The following is a 24274-nucleotide window of genomic DNA, read 5'->3' as shown; positions in this document are numbered from 1 at the left end:
TGTGTGTGTGTGTGTGTGTGTGTGTGTGTGTGTGTGTGTGTGTGTGTTTGGGGCGGGGAGGGGTGGTTATGGGACACAACAGGATAACTAGGGATTGGGATATAGCTAAATGGTAGAATGCTTGCCTAGAATGTAAGAGGAACTGGGCTCCATCCCCAGCAAGAGGCAGCAGGTGTTGGTAGTGACGCTTGCCTAGGATGCACAGAACCTGGGCTGGATCCTCACTGTAAACCTGGTGAAGCTGCACAGGCCTATAATGCCATAACTGGAAGGTACTAGTAGGAGGATCAGAAGTTTGTGGTCATCCTCTGCTACACAGAGAGTTAGAGGTGAGGAGAGGTGGTACATGAGAGACAAGAAGCAATACATGAGACCTGTACCATCCCCTCCCCAACCCAGAGGCAACGAGGAGTTAAGAGAAATGACAAGGAGGAAGAGACAGAACATGTCCCCAAACTATTCCAGAAAGTAGTAAGGGAATGACACAGATCCACTCCACAAGACAAGGTTGCTGACACCAAAACCAAGTAACGTACAGCAACAAAGAAGGGACAAAAAGCTACAGCCCAGTTCCCTGGATGAATGTAGACGTTCCCAATAAAATACCTGCAAACCACTGGGAAATCATAAAGCAAGTAAGGCCATGTATTTGATCCCCACCAGTACAAATTTGTTAATGAATTGAAGTGCCTTCAAAGCAAATTCAGTAAAATATTAAAGAGATCACACACTAAAATCTAGTCAGTTTCATTCTAAGAATTCCCCTTTCAACACATAGAAATTAATAAATAAAACACAGCACATAAATCAAATCCAAGACAAAAGGTAAACAGCCACCTCGGGACACACAGAGAAGACCTTTGCCAGAGTCCCCCATCGGTTCACAACAAAAAGCTTGAAGGAATTTGAAACAGGATCCCACCACAGCAAAGCGGTGAGACCCGGCAGGCACACGGCAATACTACAGCAACAGAGAAGGGCTAAAACACTTGCTCGAAAAGCAGCAGTGTCCACTCTCTTTTCAGCACAGTGCTTGTGCTCTCCAGCAGAGCAATTATTCAAGAGTAAGGAAAAAGAGGGTGCAAGCAGGAAAAAAGCCAGATTGTCCCCATTTGCAAATGGTGGGGTCTACACTTAAGACCATCCTCCATTGCACAGTGAGTCCAACAGCCCCAGATATTTTGAGACTGTGTCAGAACAAAATACTAAATGATTAAATTACCTAATAGTAAGCCTAACCAAGGAGGACAGGATTCCCAGATTCACAGAGCCCAGAGCTCCACCCCCAGCACCACAAAATCCAAGAGCAGTCTTCCACATCTGCAGAGGCAGAATGATCAGACATCCAACATCACCTCAGCTCCACTGCAAGTCTGAGGCCAGCCTAGATAACAGGAGACTCAGTCATAAAAATAAAATCAAATAAAACATAAAGAGAGTGAAGAAGGCACCAGAGGATAGAAAGGCTTCCTGTGCTGTATAACCTTAAGTGATCTACAAATTCAGTCCAATCCCCATTAAAATCCCAATGACAGCCCTCACAGAAAAAGAAAAGCAATCCTAAAGTTCATATGAAAACACAAAGATGCTGTGTAACCAAAGCAATCCTAAGAAGAGCAATGCTGGAGGTCTTAAATATCTGACGTCAAATGTGCTGGTGCAAAACAGACACACAGACAAATGCAATAGAATAGACAACCCAGGGCTGAGCACTGCCTATTCCTCCAGAAGACCTGGGTTCAATTCCCAACACCCACATAGCAGCTCACAACCATCTGTAATTCCAGTCAAGGGGACCTGATGCTTTCTTCTGGCGTCTGTGGGCACTAGGCATGCATGTGGTACACACACATACATGGAAGCAAAACCTCACACATATAATAATTTTTAAAAATTATAAAAAGAGAGAGAATCAGAAACAAACACACACAATTAGAATCACCTAAGTTGAAAAGACAGCCCCTTCTGCAAAGGATGCTGGGAAAACTGGAGAGCCACATGTAGAGCATACAGAATGAAACTATCCTCTCACCCTGTACAAAGATTAATGCAAACTGTATCAAAGACCTTAATGTGCAGCCAGAAAGGAAAACATAGAGAAGACACTTCCAGATAGAGATCTAGGCAAGGAATTGGAGAAAAGTCCTTCATAGCTCAAGAAATAACACTGAGAGTGACTGATGGAAAGGGACGTAGAGTCGGGTCACGGGTTAGTACACTTGTTACTCTGGTAGAAGACCTGGATTCCAAGCACCCGCACAGTGGCTCACAACCTTCCATAACTCCGCCTCCAGTGAAACTGATACTCTTTTCTGAACTCCACAGGTACCACGAACACACATGTAGTCCACATACATACATGCAGCAAGGCACTCACACACACTGTGGTAGTTTGAATAGGAATGCCCCCATAGACAAGTTTTTGAATGCATCAACCATAGGGAGTGGCTCCATTGAGAGGCGTGGCCTTGCTGGAAGACCTGTGTCACTGTGGAGGTGGGCTTTGATGTCTCAGATGCTCAAGCTAGGCCTAGCGTAGCTCACAGTCTCCTGCTTCCTGAAGATCCAGATGGATCAGCTCCTCCAGCACCATGTCTACCTGTACACTGCCATGCTTCCCGCCATGATGATAATGGACTAAACCTCTGAACCTATAAGCCTGCCCAATTAAATGTTTTCCTTTATGAGAGTTGCTTTGGTCATGGTGTCTCTTCACAGCGATAAAACTCTAAGACACACACACAAAAATAACTAGCCAGACAGTGGTGGTGCACATCCTTAATTCCAGCACCCAGGAGGCAGAGGCAGGCGGATATCTGTGAGTTCTAGGCCAGCCTGGTCTACAGAGCTGGAAAGCCAGAAGTTACAGAAAAACTCTGTCTTGAAAAAACAAAAATCAGGAAAAAAACAAAAATCAGGAAAAAAAAATTGACTAACATAGGCATACCACCTACTCCCAGCCCTCTGGAAGCAGAAACAGACAGATCTCTGTGATTTTGCAGCCTTATCTACATAAATAGGAAGGTTTTCTTCTTCTTCTTCCTCCTCCTCCTCCTCCTCCTCCTCCTCCTCCTCTTCTTCTTCTTCTTCGTCTTCTTCTTTCTTTCTTTCTTTTTTTTTTTTTGTTGTTGTTTTGTTTTTCAACAAACAAACAGCCTTGGCTGTCCTAGAACTTGCTTTTAGACCAGGCTATCCTTGAGCTCACAGAGATCTATCCATCTCTGCCTCCCAAGTGTACACAGGAGTTCTAAGCCAGCTAGAGCTACATAGTGAGACCCTATCTCAAGAGGAAAAAAAATTTTTTTAATTGACTTATGGGATTGCAAAACTAAAAAGCTTTTCACAGCAAAGGAAACCAGAATGAACAGACAGCCTGCATAATGAAAGAATATCTTTGCCAAGTAAACATCTGATGGGGGATTAAAAATCTTAAATCTATAAAGAACTCAAACCAGACTTGGTAGCTCACACCTGTAATCTCAGGACTGGGGGAAAAAAGGATTGCCAAGGGGCCAGCCTGGGCTACAAGCCTGCAGTACAATGTGAAACCCTATCTCAAAGAGATAGAGAAAAAACAAACTCCTAAGTGTGGTGGTGCACACTTGTGATTCCAGCACTTGGGAGGTGAAGGCAGGAAGATCAGGATTACAAGGTCACACTCACTTAGGTACTAAGTTCAAAACCAGCCTGGGATACATGAAAACTAGTCTCAAAAGCAGAAAGAAAGAAAAAAAATAGGAAGACACCTTTGAAGGCTTGAATGAGAATGGCCCCATATGTTCATATGCATGAATAGCCAGTCCTCATTGGTGGAACTGTTTGGGAAGGATAAGAAGGTGTGGCCTTGTGGGCAAAGGTGTACCACTGGGGGCTGGCTTTAAGGTTTCAAAAGACTCAGGCCATTCCCAGTGTGTTCTCTGCTTCATGCTTGTGGGCCAAGATGTAAGTTGAACTCTCAGTCACTGCCCTACTATGTCTGCTGCCTACTCCGTGCTATCTCCCGCCATCATGAACACTAACCTCCTAGAGCTATAAGCCTAATTAAAGGTTTCTTTTATAAGCTGTCTTGGTCAGGGCACTTTATCACAGCAATAGGAAAGTCAACTAATATAACATCCCAGCATCAACTTTTGGTCCCCAGACGTGTGTGTATGCACACACACACACACACACACACATTTTTAAGCTACAAAAAACAAACCGAAACAAAACCAAGTGTAGCATCTACAGGAATTCTCTATATCTAAATCAGACTTAGTACTTTTTCTAGTAAAATTTTATTTTCCTATACACCTAATACTATAAATGTGTAATAATAGGATAAAATTGCAAATATTTGCTCGAATGGCAATATATTTGGGACATTTAGGAGGCTGAGGCAAGAAGATGATTAGTATACACAAAGTTGGTGCTCAAAAATAACACAAACAAATCAAAATATTGCCCACTTGTTTTAGAGCAAGGAAAGTATACTCCATTGAAACACCTTACAATGGAATATAAATTTCTTCAAATCTATGCCCACAAGAAACTATTGAAAATAAGCAGTTACAAAAATACTATCCTGATGGTTTGCTAACGCCAACTTTCAAAAATGTTATTCGAATATGTTAACTTCTTAACACAAGTATGCATAAGATAATGTAAACAAGTGTGACCTGGGACTGGGATGTAGCTCAGAGGCAGAGCGAGTTCCTAGCATGCACGCGGTCTTGGGTTCCCCCCAAACACACACAAATACTATAAATATATAGACCGTATTAGTATACATATATTTTATGCATGTGTGAGCACAGAGAGAAGAGAGAAAGAGACAAATGCTACCCAAACTTCAGCCAAAAGGAAAACTAAAAGATGCAGAAAGGGAGATGGCTCAGGGGATAAAGGGATCTACCAAGCCTGATGATCCACAGAACCACAAGAGCATGGAAGAACAGAGAATCTTGAAAGGTATCCTCCACTTAGGCATGATAGCACATACAATCACACATATGTATATATAAATTAAATTAGTTTTGGGTTTGGTTGCTGTTGTTTTAAGAGAAAGGCTAGAGAGAGAGAGAGTTGGCTCCAAGATTGGGAGCACTGGCTGCTCTTCCAGAAGACCTGGATTCAATTCCCAGCACCCACATGTCAGCTCACAACTGTCTGTAACTCCAGCTCCAGGGGATCCTAGACCCTCTTCTGCCTCTCAAGCACCAGGCATGCATGTGGTGCACAGACAAACATGCAGGCAAAACACCCACACACACAAAGTAAAAATTAAATAAATTAAACAACAAACAAATAATTAAAAGAAAGAAAAAGCTTCATGGTAAGCAAACATTCTCTTCACATCATGAAAAACACAAAACATGATTTTTGACCCAAAAGAAAGCCATTTCACTTACTAGCATGCTTATCGGCAAGCATTATAAGCGTGTTGGAGATATCACGTCGTCTATAAAAGCATACTACTTTTGCTTCCACGTTGCCACTTGCAGTCTAGGAAACAAGAAAAATAGACGTCATATGGGACCCGAAGTCTCAGAGATAAGACGAGCCTAACCACTGACTGTGACAGCACTTGCCCATAGCCCTAGCCCTGGGAAAGCTAAGGCGGAGGGCCAGAGTCCCATGCCAGCCAGGGGCTACAGAACAAGACACTGTCTCAATTTTGTGTGTATGTGTGTTCTGAGACAGGGTTTCATGTAACCCAGGCTGGCCTTGAACTCACTATCCTCTTGTCTCTACCACCGTCCTCAGGCACGCACAACCATATCAGGCAGATTAATCCCTCCAATTTTAAAAGCCGCAAATAATTTGTTCACGACACTGAAAACTAGCCCCTAAAACCCATCCCCAGACTGCACAGATTAAGTATAAGATCACCCAGCCCTAGCTCTCCGCAGGCGTCAGTAGCCAGCATGTAGGACAGAACTGGAAAAATACCCTCCACACAGTCAATATTCTGAGTTTACCTTCACTTATGAAAAATATCCAAAACTCTAAGACGCTCTGACATCTTTCTGACTAGTCTAAAATGCATTCAGCATTCTGTTCAGCTGTAATTTACTGCAGCTGAGGCCCAGGCTCCTATTCTAATCTCTATAAATTCTACAGGCTTTCAAGCAGGTCACTGGCAAGTTCTTCATAAAAACACAAAGATTACAATAAAAGGTTACTATAATGTCCAATTTCCACCATATGTGGCACACATTTCAGAGTAGATCTGGACTTATAGGTATATTCAAGTATAAAGAACATATATACCATAATAAATTTTGTCAGTTTTACCAAGATCAGCAGCAATATTATTTTAGCGAGAAATGGAACTGTGGAGCTATTGCCCCTTCAAACTGAAATCATATTAAATTTCTACCCAAATGCCAATATATTTCATAATGTTGTGATCAAACTCATCCTCCAGAAGCAATGAGCCCTGTGCTAAATGAACAGGCTGGTATCTCCATGTAAATAAAATCTAGGGCTTTACTCTCCACGCTTTCTCATTTCAGTCTTATTAGTGTGTTCTCCTAACAGCAACACTACAGAGATGATTAAATTCTCAGATAACCCTGCTTGAGGGTAAAGATGTAGTTCAGAAAATTTCTCCTCTTAACTTTTTTTTCTAAGTCAAGATCTCACTATATAACTCAAGCTGGTTTAGAACTGGCAATCCTCCTGCCTCAGCCTACCTAGTGCTGGAATTAATAGGTGTGCAGCATCATACCTGGACATTATAATAGCTGGGCAGGGCCGGGGGGGGAGTGCACACCTTTAGCCTCTGTTCTCGGCAGGCAGAGGCAGGTGGATCTACATGAGTTCCAGGCCAGCCTGGTCTACAGATCGAGTTCCAGGACAGTGAGGGCTACACAGAAAAACCCTGTCTTGGGGGAGGGAGTAAAGAGAAGAACTCTTTGGGGCTGGAGAGATAGCTCAGAGGTTAAGAGCACTGGCTGCTCCTCCAGAAGACCCAGGTTCAAATCCCAGCACCAACATGGAAGCTCACAACTGTCTGTAACTCCAGTTCTAGGGGATTCAACACCCTCACAAAGACATACATATAGGCAAAACACCAATGCCCATAAAATAAAAATAAAATAAATAGTAGTAATAAAAATAGCCTCAGGACTAAGGGGTGTGGCTTGGGGATGGGGTACATTTTTAACATGTACACAGGTTGAATTCCCCAGCAACACACACTCCTGACTCCTGGGTTGTACAATAGTTCTTCTCTCAGGACTATAGGACACCATGGTTCTTCCCTCCCACAAAATGCATACAAACCATTTCTCTGAAGCTCTGCTCTTCTAAACAATGATCCATTGAGCAGTGCCTAGTCTGCTACAGTTTCTGAAGAGAAGTTCTACAGCAGGGAGTGCAAGCATCAGGGTGCATTGTTATGAATATTAAAGAGTTACTTTTGAGCTTGGTGAACCACCAACACAGAGACAGACCATCAAGAATTGAACACATGCCTGGGCCTCACATTGAGCCCTTGTCTCAGAACAAAAACAAACAAAACAACAAGGGCTGTAAACACAGCTCAATGATATAGCATTGGCCTAGCATGTTCAAGGCCCTGGGTTCAATTCCCAATACTGGCAATGAAGAGTGGGGAAACCAATGGGAAAGTTTCCTAATTTCCATGCCTACTGCCAATAGTTCCCAAATGGCAGGAGGGATCCTGATTAAGGCTCCATGAAATGGCTTGAGGGAATGTTTGAGAATTATTTGCAAAAGCTTGGATATGCTTGGGTAACTCAGTAGAGGCCCAATGCTATAATCTCAGCACTCAGTAGGCAGAGGCAGAAGGATTGCTCCAGGTTCAAGCCAGCTCTGTTTACACTGCAAGTTCCATTCCAAGGCCTACACACACTGTGACAATATGTGTCAGGAACCACACAGCTCAGTGGTAGCGCACTGGCCCAGCATATACAAGGGCCTGTGCTCAGTGTTTAGGGCTGAGTAGTATGGTGGGGAGAGGTATGAAGCTGAAAGTATAGCCAACACCCCAGCACAGTCAGGCCTGTCGAGGCCCTACTGTGATTCCAGCAATCAGGAGATCAGAAGGTCAAGTCCCACCTCTGCCTCATAGTGAGTTCAAGGCCAGCCTGAGCTATGTGTGATGCTGCTTTAAAAAAAAAAAAAAAAGCAAAAACTTGAGGTCAGCATGAACCACCCAGAAAGTTCAAGACCAACTTGGGGGACATAGCAAGACTTGTCTCAATGCCAGCTGTGGTGGCACACACCTTTAATACTAGCACTCAGGAGGCACAGGAAGGCAGATCTCTGAGCTTTTGAGATCAGCCTGGTCTACACACCCCATCTCAAAAGATAAAGCATGCAGGTTCAATCTTTATTTTTACGTGTTTGTATGTGTATCTGTGTGTCTATGTCTGTCTGTGTGTATATGTGTGTATAAAAAGATAGGAGATTCTTGAGTTGGCTTTCTGTTTCTAATATGTAGGTTCCAGGGATAGAATCGAGCTCAGGGGCTTGCGCTCGGTGGTAAGCAATTCTACCCACTGAACTACTTCACTGGCCCTCTCTTTTCCTTGAAAAGATTTTTCTTCTGTATACAGTGCTAGGGGTGAAACCCACAGCTTTAGAAATGATAAGCAAGTGCTGGGACACTGGGCCACACGGCCTTGAATTAGGTATTTGAAGGTGATAAATGACATAGAAAAAAAGCATTTTTGGTTTTTGAGACAAGGTCTCTCACTGTTCGGGCTGGCCTTCAACTCTCTATTAGCTGATGAATAATCCCTACGCCCCGGCCTCTATCTCCTCGGTACTGGGATTATCGTGTGCACCACCACACCCAGTTGTTTCAAAGCTGGCACTGAACCCAAAGCTTTGTGCGTGCTAGGCAAGCACTCTACCAACTGAGCTGTATTTGGCACTTTCAGACACTAGAAGAGTGTAAGTGATGTAAAACATGTATTTAAGAGGTGAAGACACTAGCCATAGTCTCCCAAATAAAAGCGAAATTACAGAAGTGCTATATTTACAGTGTCACACACAGGACAGCACTGTGTAAACATGTAATCTCGACTCCAGTGTGGTGATGCCTCTTTTGAGTTAGGACAGTGACAGAACCCAGGACCTTGCACAGTCTCCTTAAAATTCTGGAACTTTTTAGATTCAAAAGTAAAACCTCTTGACAAACATAGTTCAATGCTGTTAACCCTGTGCTCTTCTTTTGCTGTATGTGGTACATGACTGTAATCCCTCCCTTCAGGAGGCCCAGGCAAGAACACTGGGCCAGTCGGGGCTCCAAGAAACCCTGTGGCAAAACCAGAAACCAAAACCAAGACAGCAGAAACGTCTCTCTTTTTCTTTTCTTTCCCCTAGTCTGCACTCAGATGAGATAACAGGAAACTTTTGGAGAAAAAAACGTGTACAGGAAAACACACCTACACATATAAATGTATACTTACTGTACTGTGTTTATTTTTATTGCCTGTTTTCCCAAACTAGTGTGTATCATAAATGGGTGTGGCACACAGTTACAGGCATTAAATATACACTTGTTGAACTAATGGTTTTCTAAATTGTCTCGTTTACGTTTATACATACTATTACTATTCACCAAGTACCTTGGATCTTTTGTTTGTTTGGTTGGCTTGGTTTTCTGAGACAGGGTTTCTCTGTGTCTGTCCTGGAACTCGCTCTGTAGACCAGGCTGGCCTCAGAAATCCACCTGCCTCTGCCTCCCTGGAGTTGGGATTAAAAGTGTGGGCCACATTCTTTTTTTTTTTTTTATTGTGTTTTTAAATTTTGTTTTCCTTTCATTTTGGTTTTTGAGACTGGGCTCTCACTAGCCTGGAACTCCCCAAGTAGGTTAGCCTGGTTGGCTGGTAAGCCCCAGGGCAAGAATTACAAGCATGAGTCACTAAACCGGTTTTTCTTTCTTTTTGAACACGGATTCTGGGAATTGAACCCAGGTCCTCATGCTCAAAGCAAGTACTTTATCAACTGAGCCATCTCTCCAGCTTCTCATTTTGTTGCTTAAGACAGTCTCAGTAATACAACCCAGGCCAGACTCAAAGTAGATATAAAGTTCCTGTGTCATTTGACAATTTTGTGTGTTGGGGGAGGGGGGAGGTTTAGACCAGGTCTCACTCTGCAGTTCGGGCTGAAGCAGAGCTCCCATGTGCCTAACTATATATAAACTGAAACAGTCATGCTTAGTCTAGATTCTCTCTTCTGAAGCCAGAGGAGGAAAATACAAATTCACGAACAAATGTGAAACACTGAGCTCAGGGAGGCTGAGGCAGGAGAAGTGAGATTTTGAAGTTAGTGAAAACTTGTCCCAAAGAAACAAAAATACAGGCTTCGTTTCTTTTCTCTGGGTAGTCTTGGCTGTCCTGGACTCACTTTGTAGACCAGGCTGGCCTAGAACTCACAGAGATCGGCCTGCCTCTGCCTCTGCCTCTGCCTCCCTGACTGTTGAGCTTATTGATGTGTGCCACTGGGCCCAACTCACCCGGCTCACATTACAGTTCTAAACAGGAACAGGAAGTGAATTACAGAACTGACCTGAGCTTTAAGGCTCAAAGCAATTTGAAGACATCTGCAATCTTTTATTCAAGAATGTCAGACAAAGATCTTTATAAAAAGTAAACAAATATTCAGACGCCTGCAGAACGCTGTAATTTACGAAAGTCTGACTTTCGTAGTCTGGAACTGAAAGTAAAAAATCACCTCTCAGGTCCTTGGCTCAGTAACCCTTAAAGGGAAAGCCCCTTAATGTTCAGTAGATGATGTAACACTACTCACCTTGTTGAGTTCCTCTATTCTTCTGATTAGGTATGGGTTGCTGGAGGAATTCTCAAAGTAAACATAATCTGCAATCAAAAAGTTACAGGTCTTCTCAACAAAAAGTTCTCACAACATATGGGGGGGTGGGGGAACAGGGTCACACTGTGTAACCCCGGATGTCTTAGAACTTGCCATGTTAACCAGGCTGGCCTCAAACTCTCAGAGACTTGCTTGCCTCTGCCTGGGACTGAAGTGCTGCAATTAAGGGCCACAGCAATCTATTGGGCTACGACTCTCTACATTAGGCAATTCACCTTAGTAAATAGGTAATCCCTCACCTCTAATGCAGCCTCGGCACGCTCCACATCTGTTACTTTCCTAGAATTCCCACTTCTCACTAAGTAGGCCAACTCAACATGCCCCTGCCTCATACTCCCACGTGTTGGGATTAGTGGTGCACTAGGCACCACATCCTGCTTAAGTTTTGGTGTGTTTTTTTGTTTTGTTTTGTTTTTTTTCCTTCCGAGCTTAGAAATAGCTTTCCATTAGTCCAGGCTGACAAGACCTATGTAGCTGAGACCACCCTTTAGCTCCTAAGCCTCCTGCCCCCGCCTCTTACAGTGTGAATTTACTAGCATGTGCCACAATACCCAGCCTTAAATTAATTCTTTAATTTAAAAAAAAAAAAAAACAGAAAAGCCTGACTTGATGTAATCGAGGGGAAGGAACAAAGGCAGGATCACAAAGCTGAGGCCAGCTTCAGAGTCTGCCTAAACAAACAAACAAACAAAAGCACAAGCCTTAAATCCCAGCAGCTGGAAGGCAGAGGCAGGCGGATCTCTGTGAGGCCAGGCTGGTCTAGGTAGTAGTTCCAGGGCAGTAAGGCCTATGTAGACACCATGTCTCAAACAGAACAAAACAAAAAACCACAACCACAGGACAGGCAGACTGTCATCACTACTATCAGGACTCTCCCGGGGCAGCTTCCTTGCACTATCCCTCCAATCCAGTCAGCCCTGGAGAATGTTTCTTACGTAAAACTGTAGACCTAAGACAAATTCAGAGCAAGAAGAAAGGCTTACCAGCCCAATTCATTTTCAAGCACCAACTTAAAAAAACAAAAACAAAACAAACAAACAAAAAAAAAAAAGAAACAAAAAAAAAAAAAAAAAAAAAAAAACGGCAGGCAGAGTGGATGAGAGAAAACCTGGTAACTAACTTTTCCACACTCTACTTGGGAAGGTGAGGAATAAGGCAAGTTACTGCTGGCTGGGAGGGAGAGCCCCTCTAGGGAGGGTGTTGGGATTTTTAACCTATGAGATGTGATCCAACTGTATTTAGGCCCTTCTTAATAAAGAAATCATTGCAAGTTTTCAACCAAACGTAGAGAAATTTTCCAAGTGTGGCTTTTCCTCCACAGTGTCGCTGGAAACTTCCTACTGTGTGTTTACAGGAGACTAGACTGCACAGTCACCGTCTACCTTCGCGGCTCTCTCCCGGCTGCTAAGTGGCCTCATTTAGCCAGGCCATTCTCCACCACCATCCATCAGGAGACCAGCTAATGAGCAAAGAAGGAAGAGCAAGTCTCACTCACAAACACGCCACTTATCTGAATTATTATTTTACCAGGAAGGAGGGAGGGAGGGCGCCGTGAGCAGGGAAAGTTTGTTTGACCTTATTTCTCTCTTCCGCAGAAGGCTGGGAAGACAGACAGCAGAGCCGACGTCCAGGCTGAGCTCAATTCCCCGAATCTGGGGCTGCGGCTCCCTGGCCCCACACAAGCCCCACTCTTAGGGGGGGCAGAACAAGAAACCGAAGCAGCGAAGGTGCAGGCCCCTGGTTCTGCCAACAGGCCTGTCCGGCTGTGCCCCTATGTGGGCCACCACAGCCCCCAACCCACACTAACACAGAAGCAGAAACGGGGTGTGGGGGTGTCCCCAGCCCCCCCCAGTGCCCAAAAGCCACGCGAGGGAGAGGCCACTGGGCAAGGGGGTTTGCAGGGGCCCTATCCCTTTGGGGCGTTCGTACGGGGGCTGTCCGATGCGTGTCCCCAGAAAAGGCCTGGCCCTGGGACGCCGGGCAGGAGCGGTGGGGGAGGGGAGTGGGGGTGGGGAGCCCCCCCGCGCCCCGCCCGCGGCGCCCTCGGCCCGGGCTCCCGGGTTGCCGGCGGATCGCGTGCGCCGCCCGGACCCCCGCTCCCGCCGCCCGCTCCCCGACGGGCCGGGAAGGGCCGAGCCTTCCTACCTCCGACCCGGTACATGTTGGCCGCCATGTCCGCCCGCCCGCCCGCGGAGCCCGAGCCGAGCCCCGCCCGCCGCCGCCGCCGCCGCCTCAGCCTCGACCGCCGCCGCCGCTGCCGCCGCCTCGCCACGGGGGAGGGGGAGGAACGGGGAGGGGACACCGAGGGAGGGGGCTGTGCCCGCCCCCAGCGCCGGCCGAGCGACGCCGAGCGGGCCCTGGAGGCCGGAGCGCAGCGGGGACGGGGCGACAGGCTGCGGGGGGCCGACGACCCCGGGGCCACCCGCACTAGCCTCGGGTTGCACACCGGGGCCAGGGGCTGTGGAAGAACCAGGGTGGGGACAGAGGTTCAGCCACTCCGAGCGTCTCCCCTGCCCGCGTCACCTGTCCACCTTGGGACAGGTTCTCCTTTCCTGCTTCTGTCCCCAGGGACACCTCTCTATGTGTGACCTCAAGCACGTGAACGCCCTTCTGGGTGCAACTCTCCGATGCAGTCAATGCAGGCGACTGATGTTTGCGTCCCTCCCTCGTGGTGAGAGGGTGTTTGGTGGCTCTAGAGCCTGCAGGCCCTGGGACCAGGAAGACCCTACGTGCTTGCACCTTGCCCAGTCTGAGATCCAGCAACGAAAAGAACTAGAAGCTGGCTCTCTCACCCCAACTACATTGACAGGTCTACGTGGTTGTGCCAAAACTGAGCTGAAGAGAACCGACTCCCCCACATCCCCAGGCCCTGCCTCTAAATAGGTGTCTGTGTACAGCTTGTGCTTTGACCAGAAGACACCTTCAGCACTGGAGGGCTTCCTTTGCTGGTAGAGGAACATGGTTTCCATAATCTGCCGTTGATCCCCAGCAAAAGAAGGAGGTCCTGTCAAACAGTTTGGGGTTGGTGTTGGCTAACTAGTTTTATGTCGAAAAGCTCCCCGCCCCCCCCCCTTTTTTTTTTTTCAGTATTGGCTATTGAAGACAGGGCTTTGCTCATGCTAGTCACTCAATTATAATTTCAGCGTTCATGCTTGTTCGTTCGTTTTTAAATATGTAGCACGTTTATGTGTTTATTCATTTATTTATCTGTTTGTTTGTTTGTTTGTTTGTTTGTTTATCATATGGGGGCATGAATGCCAAGACACATATGTGTAGATCTGTCAAATGGGTCCGGGGATTGAAGGCAGCACCTGCTGAGCCATTTCACCAACCTTATTTGTTTCAAGCTGTCTCTTGGAGCCTCCTGCCTCTGCCTCTCAACTGCTGGGACTGTATTACAGGTGTGGGATAATGCTCCACTGGAAAGCTTTAAATGGCTGACCTGCCTGTGCTGACATTCCGCATACCCTTTGCCGGGTTTTGAGTATGGAGGGCCCTCACAGTGCACATCTTCAGTCTAAGTGCCCCAGGGGCCAAAGCAAGAGGCTCTCGAGTTTGTGGCCAGCTTGGGATTCACAGAGCAAGATCTTGACTGGCAAATAAACACATAACTTCCTTAAGGGAAGCCGAGACATTCCAAGCTACACCTAGACATGATTGCAGAATAAACATGAAGATGATGGTCCCCTATTGTGGTTTTGGAGTGCCAGGTGGTACTGAGTTGAAGGTCTGTGCCAGGGCAGGGTTTTCCCCAGAAAAGAAGACTGCATTTTGGTTGATGTTCCTTTATCACACAATATTGAGGAAAGTGATTTTATGAATAGCTGGGGCAAATAAACAAATGGACTCTGCCAGCATGACACTGACTGTTCTTTGGCCTCTTCTCTCATCTGTAAAATGGAGACATTATTTCCACTGCACAGGTGTGCTAAGGGTTGGTTATGATGATATCTGACCATAGTTTGTAAACCAGACAGCAGAAAGCACTATGAAAATAGCAGGCGCCTGGCCCTTCCTTTTACCCTTTTTACCTCTGGAATCCTCGGATTCCAGGGGAGTTTGTGGCATACTCCCAAACTCTAAGCCCTCAGCCCTTCTGGCCCTAAGAAGAAAGCAAAAGTGCTCTAGTACAATGACAGCGTAGCTGTTGTTTATCATAACCCTTTTACTGGGGATCCCACCAAAAATATACTGTGGCTTACCTGACACCACTCTCCATCTCTGAGCTGACACACAAACAGGCTGAATAGTTCACCTGGAAGAGTCTCCTGACATCAGCACTAAATGTAATTCAGTCCTTTTCCCTCTGGCCCACGACAGTACAAACCACAAAGTCTGTCTTCTCGTAAGTATGCTGCCTGACAACTTCAAGGAAATGGATCATAAGTTTTAGGAGGTTTTCTCATTGTTTTTAAGTAATAAATGAGCAAGAGCAAGGGGGAGGGGCAGGGGTTTCAAGCTACACAATTTGAAGCCATCCTGGACTTCATGAGACCCTATCTCAAAGTCAATAAGTAAAAAAGTAAAGTCTTCCTCAAAATATTTCCGTATTCTTGTTACTTCCTTGTTTGCTAATCCCATTTCCTCAGGTGTTTGAGGTCCTTATACCTACCATAATAAGTGTGTGAAAAGTGCTAAGAACATTTCCCACGCCCATCCAATACTCAACGGTTCTTCTTAGGAGCAGCCATAGCCTGGAGCCCCCGTTAAAGACATAGAGACCTGGGGCAGAGCAGGAAGAAATAATGGAGGCCAGAGCAGACTCCTTTGCCTCCCCTGGATTCTCTGTGTTAAGCCCCTTCTATTTCCAGCTCCAAGACAGGCTCCGGTGTATAGAAAATGCTCAGTATCTTAAAGAATGGGGGAGGAGGGGTGGCTCAGCAGTTATACACACACACTTCCAGACGACCTAAGTTAGGGTCCCCGAACCCATAACAGATGACTCCCAATTGTCTAGAACTCAAGTTCCAGGGGATTCAACATCTTCTGGCTTTTGCACATATCTACACTCACGCGCATATGCCTACACACAAACACATATATGTACACATAAATAAAATCTTAACATAAAAGGGGGGGGGCTGGGGTCGTAGCTCAGTTGGTAGGCTATACACCCCAGCATGCTGGAAGCCCTGGGTTCTATTCCCAACACTGAATAAGCGAGGCGTGACGCTGCATGTTAAGAACTCCATGTTTGTTGTGTCTCATTTCTTCAGCCATCTCCTATGGGTGAGGCTTCCTAGCATGGAGAAAGAAGCATGTGGATGGCACTGCCTGAGGCCCATAGTGTCCCTCTGTTGTCTCCATGATCCCATTCTTTCAGCTGCAAGGAAGCTGTAAATGCTACCAGGGATGATGGCATATACCTATGATCCTAGCTTTCTGGGGTTAGGGGCAAGAGGACCAGGAGTTCAAGCCCAGCCTGGGCTACATGAGACCTTATCTGAAGTAAAGACAAAGAGGAAATCACTGCCAAGAAGGCTCAGTGGGTAAAGGCACTTGCCACCAAGCCTGAAGATCTGAGTCCAGTCCCTGAGGCATGCATGTAGAAGGTTGGAGAACAATTTTGCAAGAGCTGCTTTTCCTTCCATCATGTATGGAAAGCAGCTTGGTCTACAGAGTGAGCTCCAGGACAGCCGGGGCTACACAGAGAAACCCTGTTTCCAAAAAATTAAAAATAAAAATAAACAAGAGACAAAGAGTAAAAGAGAAGAAAGAACAAAAAAATGATATATATGAGACAGAGAATTTAGATTTTGTCTCAACTTATGGAGTTTTTATTTTGGTTTGGTTTTTTTTGTTTGTTTTTTTTTTTTTGGTTTTTTTTTTTTTTTTTTGTTTTTTTTTTCTGGCAGGAAATTTTTTATGAAAAAAGGAAAGAAAAAGTGTGTGTGTGTGTGTGTGTGTGTGTGTGTGTGTGTGTGTGTGTGTTCTGTGTTCTGGCTGCAGTCTGGGAGCCTTGTGATATTGAATTTAGGAGAGAAGCCTGGGGCCTGGGGTGTAATTAATCTGTAGCTGGAGCCCAGGCTTTGGAGCCCAAACTCTATCTTGTTTGTGTTTTCTATGATTTATCACCCCCTCCCTTTCATTAACTTATTTTGTTTTTTAGTAAATTCCTTTGGAAAAGTCCAGCCTGTGCTGTAAAAATGGACAAATGAATCCTAGAAGAGAGGCATGTGACACCAACAAGCAAAACAAGAATGTCCCTGAGGGGACAGGAACCAGCACAGACTTTTACAGTCTCTCCAGTGGCAGCTCTCATCCACTCCCTGGCTCAAAGCATCAAAGTCTGGTTTCAGAAGGGCTTGTTTTTCCTTTCCTTTATTTTTCTTTGAGATGTGGTCATACTATGCAGTCTGGCTGGCCAGGAGCTCACAGTATAGACCAGGGTGGCCTCACAGAGCTCTTCCTGCCTCTGTCTCCCAAGTTCTGGGATTCAAAACATACACTGCCAGGCCTGGCTGAGATTCCATCAGGAGGGCCCCTTCTCCAGTGAAGATGGAATTAGGTCTGGAAGTTACAAGGGGAGCCTGGATGAGAGGGCCAGGGCGATTGACTATTTGATGACCGATTCTGGCAGCTTCTTTTTTCAGCCTGCTGTGGATTTGAATGAGAGAAGGTTTGCCAAATAGGGGTGTGGGATCATGAGAAAAAAAATCAAAGGAGAAATACAAGATATAGTAAGGACGTTTGCAAGAATGAACCAGAGCCTGGTGTGGTAGCATTCATAGGGAATCCTCAAGAGGCAGAGGCAGGAATACCCCTCCCTATGAGTTCGAGGCCAACCTGGTCTAGATAGAGAGCTCCAAGACAGAAGAACTATACAGAGAGACTCGGTCTCAAAAAAAGAAAAGAAAAGGAATGAATCAGGCTATAGTGCCAAGAATAACTCACAAAGAGTTAGGTACAGGTCAGGAGAGCAGGCATGAGATGGGTAAAAGGGAAGCCAGTCTGGCCTAGCACAAAGGCAATTGGCTGAGAGAGAAGTTCATGAGTTTGGAGTTCATCCAGGAAGGAACAGTGAGATCTGAAGGTTTCAGGCAGAGTGAAATGAAAGGAGAGACACAAGGCCTATGTGCAACTGGTTGGAGACAGGTAGGTGAAGGTCCCTGACTAGGCAGGATACAGGAGCTGAGATAAGACCAGGTTCAGACAGGTTGGTCCCAGGTGTCTTTGGAAATGTCTAGGTAGATAGATTCTCTTTAGGAAGAGGGGTGGACAGGCCTGGAGTGTAGGAGAAAGATGAGAACTGGATTCCTTGTCTTTCCTGTCTCCATTAGCCCAAAACCCAGCCTGTCTGGTCTCAGAAGTAAGCCAAACCCTGGCCTAAGGGAAAGAAGCAGCTCCCTAGAGCAGAAACAGGTTTTACAGGTTGGGTTCTGCCCACAGAAGTCAAGGTCCAAATGTGCAAACAGGTAGGGCATGAGCAGTCACACAAGTCACTGCCCAGAGCAGAGTCCCCAGGGCTGCCCCTCTCGCTGTGGCCAGAAGCATATGCAGTATGCCCCCATAGAGTCCTGCCTTGACCCTCAGTTCTTCTAGCCCCTGTGGTAGAGAAGAGAAAAAGAACAGAAAAGGAGAAGGACCAAAGCCTAAAAGAGCCAATCTAATTCCCCACTCTTCCCCTCCTCACCCTTTCTGCCTCACCCTCCTCCCAGGGTGTACTGGGTTGAATAACACTCAACTCATCCAAGAGGGGTAAACACAAAAAAATACATACTTGGAAACTGTGACTATGGCCTTATTTGAAAAAAGACTGTCTACAAATGTAATTAAGTTAAGGATATCAAAATGAGATCATTTTGGATTAGAGAAGGCCTTAAATCCAAAGACAAATGTCAAGACACAGATTAAGAGACAATACTGAAGAGAAGGCCCTATAAAGGAAGAGTGTGGATTGGAGCCTACAGAGACAAAAGGGCACAAAAATCAAATGGCAGAACCTAGAGGTGCAACATTTGCCTGCCATTTCAAGGCCCTGGGTCCTCTCTTCAGCACCACGGTAAGAAAAAGGAAAAGACAGGTTGGGAGACATGGTAGCCCACCCCACAAACTGCAGCAGACAGAACTCAGAGGCATAAGAATCAGAAGTTCAACGCTAGCTTGGCTAAACGTTTGAGGTTTGAGGCAAGCCTAGGTTACAGAAACACACGCTTCAAATGAACAACAAGATATTAAACAAAATGAGAAAATAAAAAAGAAATACATATAAAGAAGCTGAAGCAATTTCACAGAAACATCTTAATTTGTTTGTCTTTCTTAGTGTCTCTCCTATGTGATACAGGGAGCTCAGTGATAAAGGCAAAAACAAATAAACAAACACATTAGGTTTGCAGGGCATGGTGGAGCACACCCTTAGTTTCAGCATTCAGGAGGCAGAGGCAAGCAGATCTACAGAGTAAGTTCCACGATAGCCAGGGCTACACAGAGAAACCCTGTCTTGAAAAAAAGACAAAAAAAGAAAAAAGAAAGAAAAAGAGGATGGTAGAGAGCTGGCTCAGCAGTTAAGAGCACTGGCTGCTCTTCCAGAGATCCTGAGTTCAATTCCCAGCAACCACATGGTGGCTCACAACCATCTGTAATGGAATCTGATTCCGTCTTCTAGTGCGCATGAAAACAGAGCACTCATATATATTAAATAGATAGATAGATCTATCTTTTTTAAAAAGAAAGAGTTGGAAGAATGGCTCAGCTCTGCTCTTCCAGAGGACCTGAGTTCAATCCCAACAACCACATGGTTGCTTACAGTCGTCTGTAATGGGATCTGATGCCTTTTTCTGGCATGCAGGCACACATAAATAAACTTTAAAAATTAAATTAAATTAAATTAAAAAGAAAAAGAGAAGGAAGGAAGGAAGGAAGGAAGGAAGGAAGGAAGGAAGGAAGGAAGGAAGACATCTCCATTAAGAACCAGAGGGAGCAGTGGAGCTCTTACTCTGGAGAACACCCAAGCTCCATCACATGTCCCCACGACCACCAGAGCAACACCAACATCGGGATGCCCCAGTTAATGCCTTAATGAGGCTTCTTTGTTGAGGAGCCTCCAGCACTTCGGGTCCAGTCTGTGTTTCCATGGTGCAGAATGGGCACCAGTAAAGCTATCTGACTCCTGTTTGCAAAATGCCCTTTCCTTTCTTTTGTTTGTTTGTTTTTAGGGAGGGGGTGTGTATTTGTGCACACACGCATGTTTGTGTGTGCATTTGGGTGCATGAGAACATGTGGAAGCCAGAGGTCAAGGTCTTCCTCTGTCACCTTCCGCCTTTGAGATAGGATTGCTCACCGAATCTGGAGTTCACTGACTCAGTTGGACTGGCTGGTCAGCAAGCTCCATCTAGGTCTGACGTCCCCCTTCCCTTGCCCTGAATTGTGGATGCAGAAACAGGACCAATATACCCAGGTTTTGGGTTCTGGGGATCCCAACATGGATCTTCATGCTTGTGTGGCAAGGACTTAACCAACTTAACCATCTCTTCAGCCTCTATTTGTTAATTTCTTGGGATCCTAAATAGCCCTGAATTTGCTGTGTAAACTGAGCTGCTTTCTCCCTTCTAAGTGCTGAGATTAATGGTGCGCACAACTCTGCCCAGAAAAAGAAAGAAAGAAAGAAAGAAAGAGAGAGAGAGAGAGAGAGAGAGGAAGGAAGGAAGGAAGGAAGGAAGGAAGGAAGGAAGGAAGGAAGGAAGGAAGGAAGGAAAATAAAAGGGGGTAAAAAGTGCTTTCTATTCACCAAATACCAACAAATACACATTGAACACAGAGAAAGGTATGACAGATGCACCAGAAACCAAGCTGAACCAAGAAGAACCTGCCTCCTGAGCGTGTATTTTAGTGGAAAAAACAGACACTAAATGTACAAGTAGAATAATATGGTGGTGAATGATAAATGTTACAGAGATTAAAATCAGAATTAGAGAACAACAACAACAAAAAGTTGATGTGGCCAGGAAAAGCCTCTGGGATACCGTAAGAACTAATCAGAAACCTCCATGAGAGGCTAGAGCCCTGGAACATCCGGGGCACGACATCCATGCAGAGAGAAACACACCTGCAAATTCCCCACGCCTAGAAGCTGTTAGGCCTGATGATGACCTAGTATGGCTTATGTGGGTAGGAAGTAAAGTGAGAGAGGTGACTAGGGTCAGGGTCACACACAGCCTTGTGGCTTAGAAAGACTTGGCTTTTAGTCTACCCACAACGGGATGCGGTTAGAAGGATTTTTGCTGTCTCAATATGCCTGTCCTGGCATTTCCTATGCAGACCAGGCTGCCCCAAAACTCACCTGCCTCTGCTTCCCAGCTACTGGGATTAAAGGTGTGTGCCACCACACACAGCAATTAGAAAGTTTAAACATAGAGTGATGGTGATTTACTTTATGACAGTTTAGTGGTGTATGTGTTTGCTTGTGCATGTATGTGTGCGCCACATGTGTGTGCGTTCCAGTGGAGGACAGAGGAGGGCACCACACCCTCTGGAGATAAAATAAAAGCTGTTTGGACCCAATTTACATGGGTGTTGGGACGTGAACTCAGCCTCTCTTAAACTCTGAGCTATTTCTAGCCCCTGTGAATTTTTTAAAACACTCTTATTCAGCCCCTCCTCAAACTCAAAACCACATCCTCATCCTTTCAATTATTGGGATTACAACTGGGTTCCACCATACCTAGTTTGATTTATGATTGTTTTTAATTCTTTGTTGTTGTTGTTGTTCTTTGTTTGTTTGTTTTTTGAGACAGGGTTTTGTTGAGACCTGGTCCTTTTGGGGTAAGTATAACCATTCTCTGAGAATTTGGTTGTTGGCTATAGGGGGCAGCATAACAGCCTTAAGAATAATTTGGTGGGCTGGAGAGAATAGCTCAGAGGTTAAGGGCACTGGCTGCTCTTTCTGAGTTCAATTCCCAACCACCACATGGTGGCTCACAACCATCTATAACGAGATACTGTGCCCTCTTCTGGTGCACAGGTACACATGTAGGCAGAACACTGTATATATAATAAATAAATAAATCTTTTTAAAAAAAGGAGACTAATTTGCTACTCTATGTATGCTTGAAAGATTGGCTTGCATATTCTAAAATTATGAATAAAAAGGAAACTGCAATGAATTGGAATTGGCCTGGTCTAGCTGCTTTGAAAAACATGTCATTGGTTTTTCAGTGGACAGTCCATAGCTCCTGGACACTGTGAACCTTTCATTTCCTGAGAAACCAAGGCACTCCCTCATGCATTAAATCATTCTGGCTGCTTTAAAACCTTCTATCCCTGCCTGGTTAAGACTCATTTCTTATCAGCCAAATTAGGTAGCCTTGGCCCATTGTGAGTAAGTGCCAGTACCTACACTTACCAGCACGAAAAGTCTTGCTATATTGTAAATTAAACAAGGCAAAAATGTCTGATTCATACATTTAAAAAAGATTAATATTGTCTACCAGATAAGTCAAGCCCTTTATTGTGTTCAGAAGTGTATTCATAATAAGTCATGAAGCTTTATCTAGTCTCTTGCTTTATGTTTTCATGGTTAAGCCTAGACTTGGTAATTATAAATATAGATTGTTTAGCTCAGCTGTACTTAATAGATGGATGGTCCTCAGACACTTCAGAGATCTGCTGAATATGGTATTTAAATGTTTAATGAAAAAGCTTAAAATAATAGAGACCCCAGCTCCTAGTGGGGACCCTAATATTTCAAGAAGATATGGGCATGATGACAAAGAACTGCACCTGAACTGTGGTATGATAACCACTGGGCAAGGCTACCCCACTGCCTTGCTTGCTGCTAGGGCCTGATCTGAACTATGGACAAAGAGGATACCCAGGGAGTTAATTGTCTCATGTTGCCCAAGACAAGGGGAGGTCAGTCTCTCCCAAGTCCCTTCTTCATAAGAAGGTCCCTCAGATTTGCTGGGCCTGGCAACTGAAGACTGATGCTGCCTTGGGACCTGTGTCTCCAATGAAGCCATCAAAATGACTGCAGCCTAATAAAATGGCTGTCTAAATACTGGGTGAGCCTCTGTCATTTTAATTAATATATAGGCCATTAGATTATAATGTATCCCTCTCACGTCTCTTATGGATTTAAGGATCAGTTTAACAGCAGAAACCAAGGCATCAGTTGCCTTTTCAGAAAATATAAATTTTATATAAGTTCTAAAGATTTTTAAAGATATTTTAAGGTTGGTAAATGCAAGTTATAAAGGTTAGAGGAGTTATTAAAAAATACTTGAGGGTTTAAGAAGGTACTTTAAATGCAAGCTATGAAGGTCAGAAAAAAACTTTGAGGGTCTAAAAAGATGTTTTAAAGTTGGTAACTAAAAAAGATATTTTAATGTTGATACTAAGATTGGAGGATGTGGGGCTGGAGAAATGGCCCAGGGGTTAAGAGCACTGTCTGCTCTTCCAAAGGACCTAGGTTTAATTCCCAGCACCCACAAGGCAGCTTACAACTGCCTGTAATGCCAATTCCAAGGAATCTGACTCCTTCACACTAAGGCATGTAAAATAAAATTCAATAAATCATTTTTTAAAAAGATTGGAGGATGTAAAAACTTCAATAATGAGAAATGATTTAAAATACTATAATATTAAAACTGTCAGACTTTTTCCTCAGCTGCCGCCAAGGTGCTTGGTCCTTCTGAGGGAGCTAAGGCCCTCACTTCATCCGGGGACTAGCACCGTGCTGGCAGTCCAAAACATGGCCTCAGTCTCTGAGCTCGCCTGCATCTACTCCATCCTCATCCTTCATGACAACGAGGTGACAGTCATGGAGGATAAGATCAATGCCCTCAATAAGCAGCCAGTGTCAACGTTGACCCTTTCTGGCTGGCTTGTTTGCAAAGGCCCTGGCCAGTGTCAACACTGGGAGCCTCATCTGCAATGTAGGGGCTGGTGGGCTGGCTCCAGCAGCTGGTGCTGCACCAGCAGGAGGTCCTGCCACCACTGTCCCACTTAGGAGAAGAAAGTGGAAGCAAAGAAGAAAGAATCTGAGAAGTCTGATGAGACATGGGCATTGGTCTTTTTAACTAAGCATCTTTTGTTAACACGTCCAATAAAAAGCTGAACCTGTAAAAAAAAAAAAAATACTGTTCAGAACAGTAACATTAATCAGATTTTAAATTGTTTCCCAAGCCAAGCTGTCTCCTTTCATAAACTTAAAAAGATTCTTGTAAGCTCCAGAAAATGACTTGGATCCACCTGCCACAAGTCAAATGGGCTTCAGATAAGTACTCTTACCTGCTCCTGAAAATGGAAAATTTCCCCTGATCTTGGGATTCTTCACCTTCCCCAATTAGTAGGAAATTTTAATTCTGTCCCTAGTCAATATTTGTCTCAGGAGATTTCTACTTGGCTGACAGACTCCATCCAGGGATCACCTTCAGACTGCAAACTGCTGAGCTCTGGACTTCCTGAAAGTTGATGTAAACCAGCCCAG

At 44.9% G+C, this 24274-nt stretch overlaps 1 protein-coding gene and 1 pseudogene across 2 annotated transcripts in view; one reads left to right on the top strand and one right to left on the bottom strand.

Annotated features, from left to right (window-relative positions):
- Mta3 (metastasis associated 1 family member 3) overlaps nucleotides 1-13048 on the bottom strand; it is a 90326-nt gene extending 77278 nt beyond the window's left edge. For both annotated transcript variants that reach the window (XM_055618997.1, XM_055619004.1), the window contains exons 1-3: nucleotides 12994-13048; nucleotides 10768-10835; nucleotides 5391-5484 (exon numbers count right to left, since the gene is read on the bottom strand). In XM_055618997.1, the coding sequence (XP_055474972.1) occupies nucleotides 5391-5484; nucleotides 10768-10835; nucleotides 12994-13021 (190 nt within the window). In that variant the 5' untranslated portion in view covers nucleotides 13022-13048. The remainder of the gene's footprint in view (nucleotides 1-5390; nucleotides 5485-10767; nucleotides 10836-12993) is intronic.
- Nucleotides 13049-23536: 10488 nt separating this feature from the next.
- On the top strand, nucleotides 23537-23868 carry LOC129691258 (60S acidic ribosomal protein P1-like; annotated as a pseudogene).
- The last annotated feature ends 406 nt before the right edge of the window (nucleotides 23869-24274 follow it).

This window comes from Psammomys obesus, unplaced genomic scaffold (assembly GCF_907164565.1).
Source record: "Psammomys obesus unplaced genomic scaffold, mPsaObe1.curated_primary_1811, whole genome shotgun sequence".
NCBI classification, from domain to species: domain Eukaryota; kingdom Metazoa; phylum Chordata; class Mammalia; order Rodentia; family Muridae; genus Psammomys; species Psammomys obesus.
The sequence above is the reverse complement of the archived record's forward strand: the minus strand, read 5'-3'. Positions and strand labels throughout refer to the sequence as shown.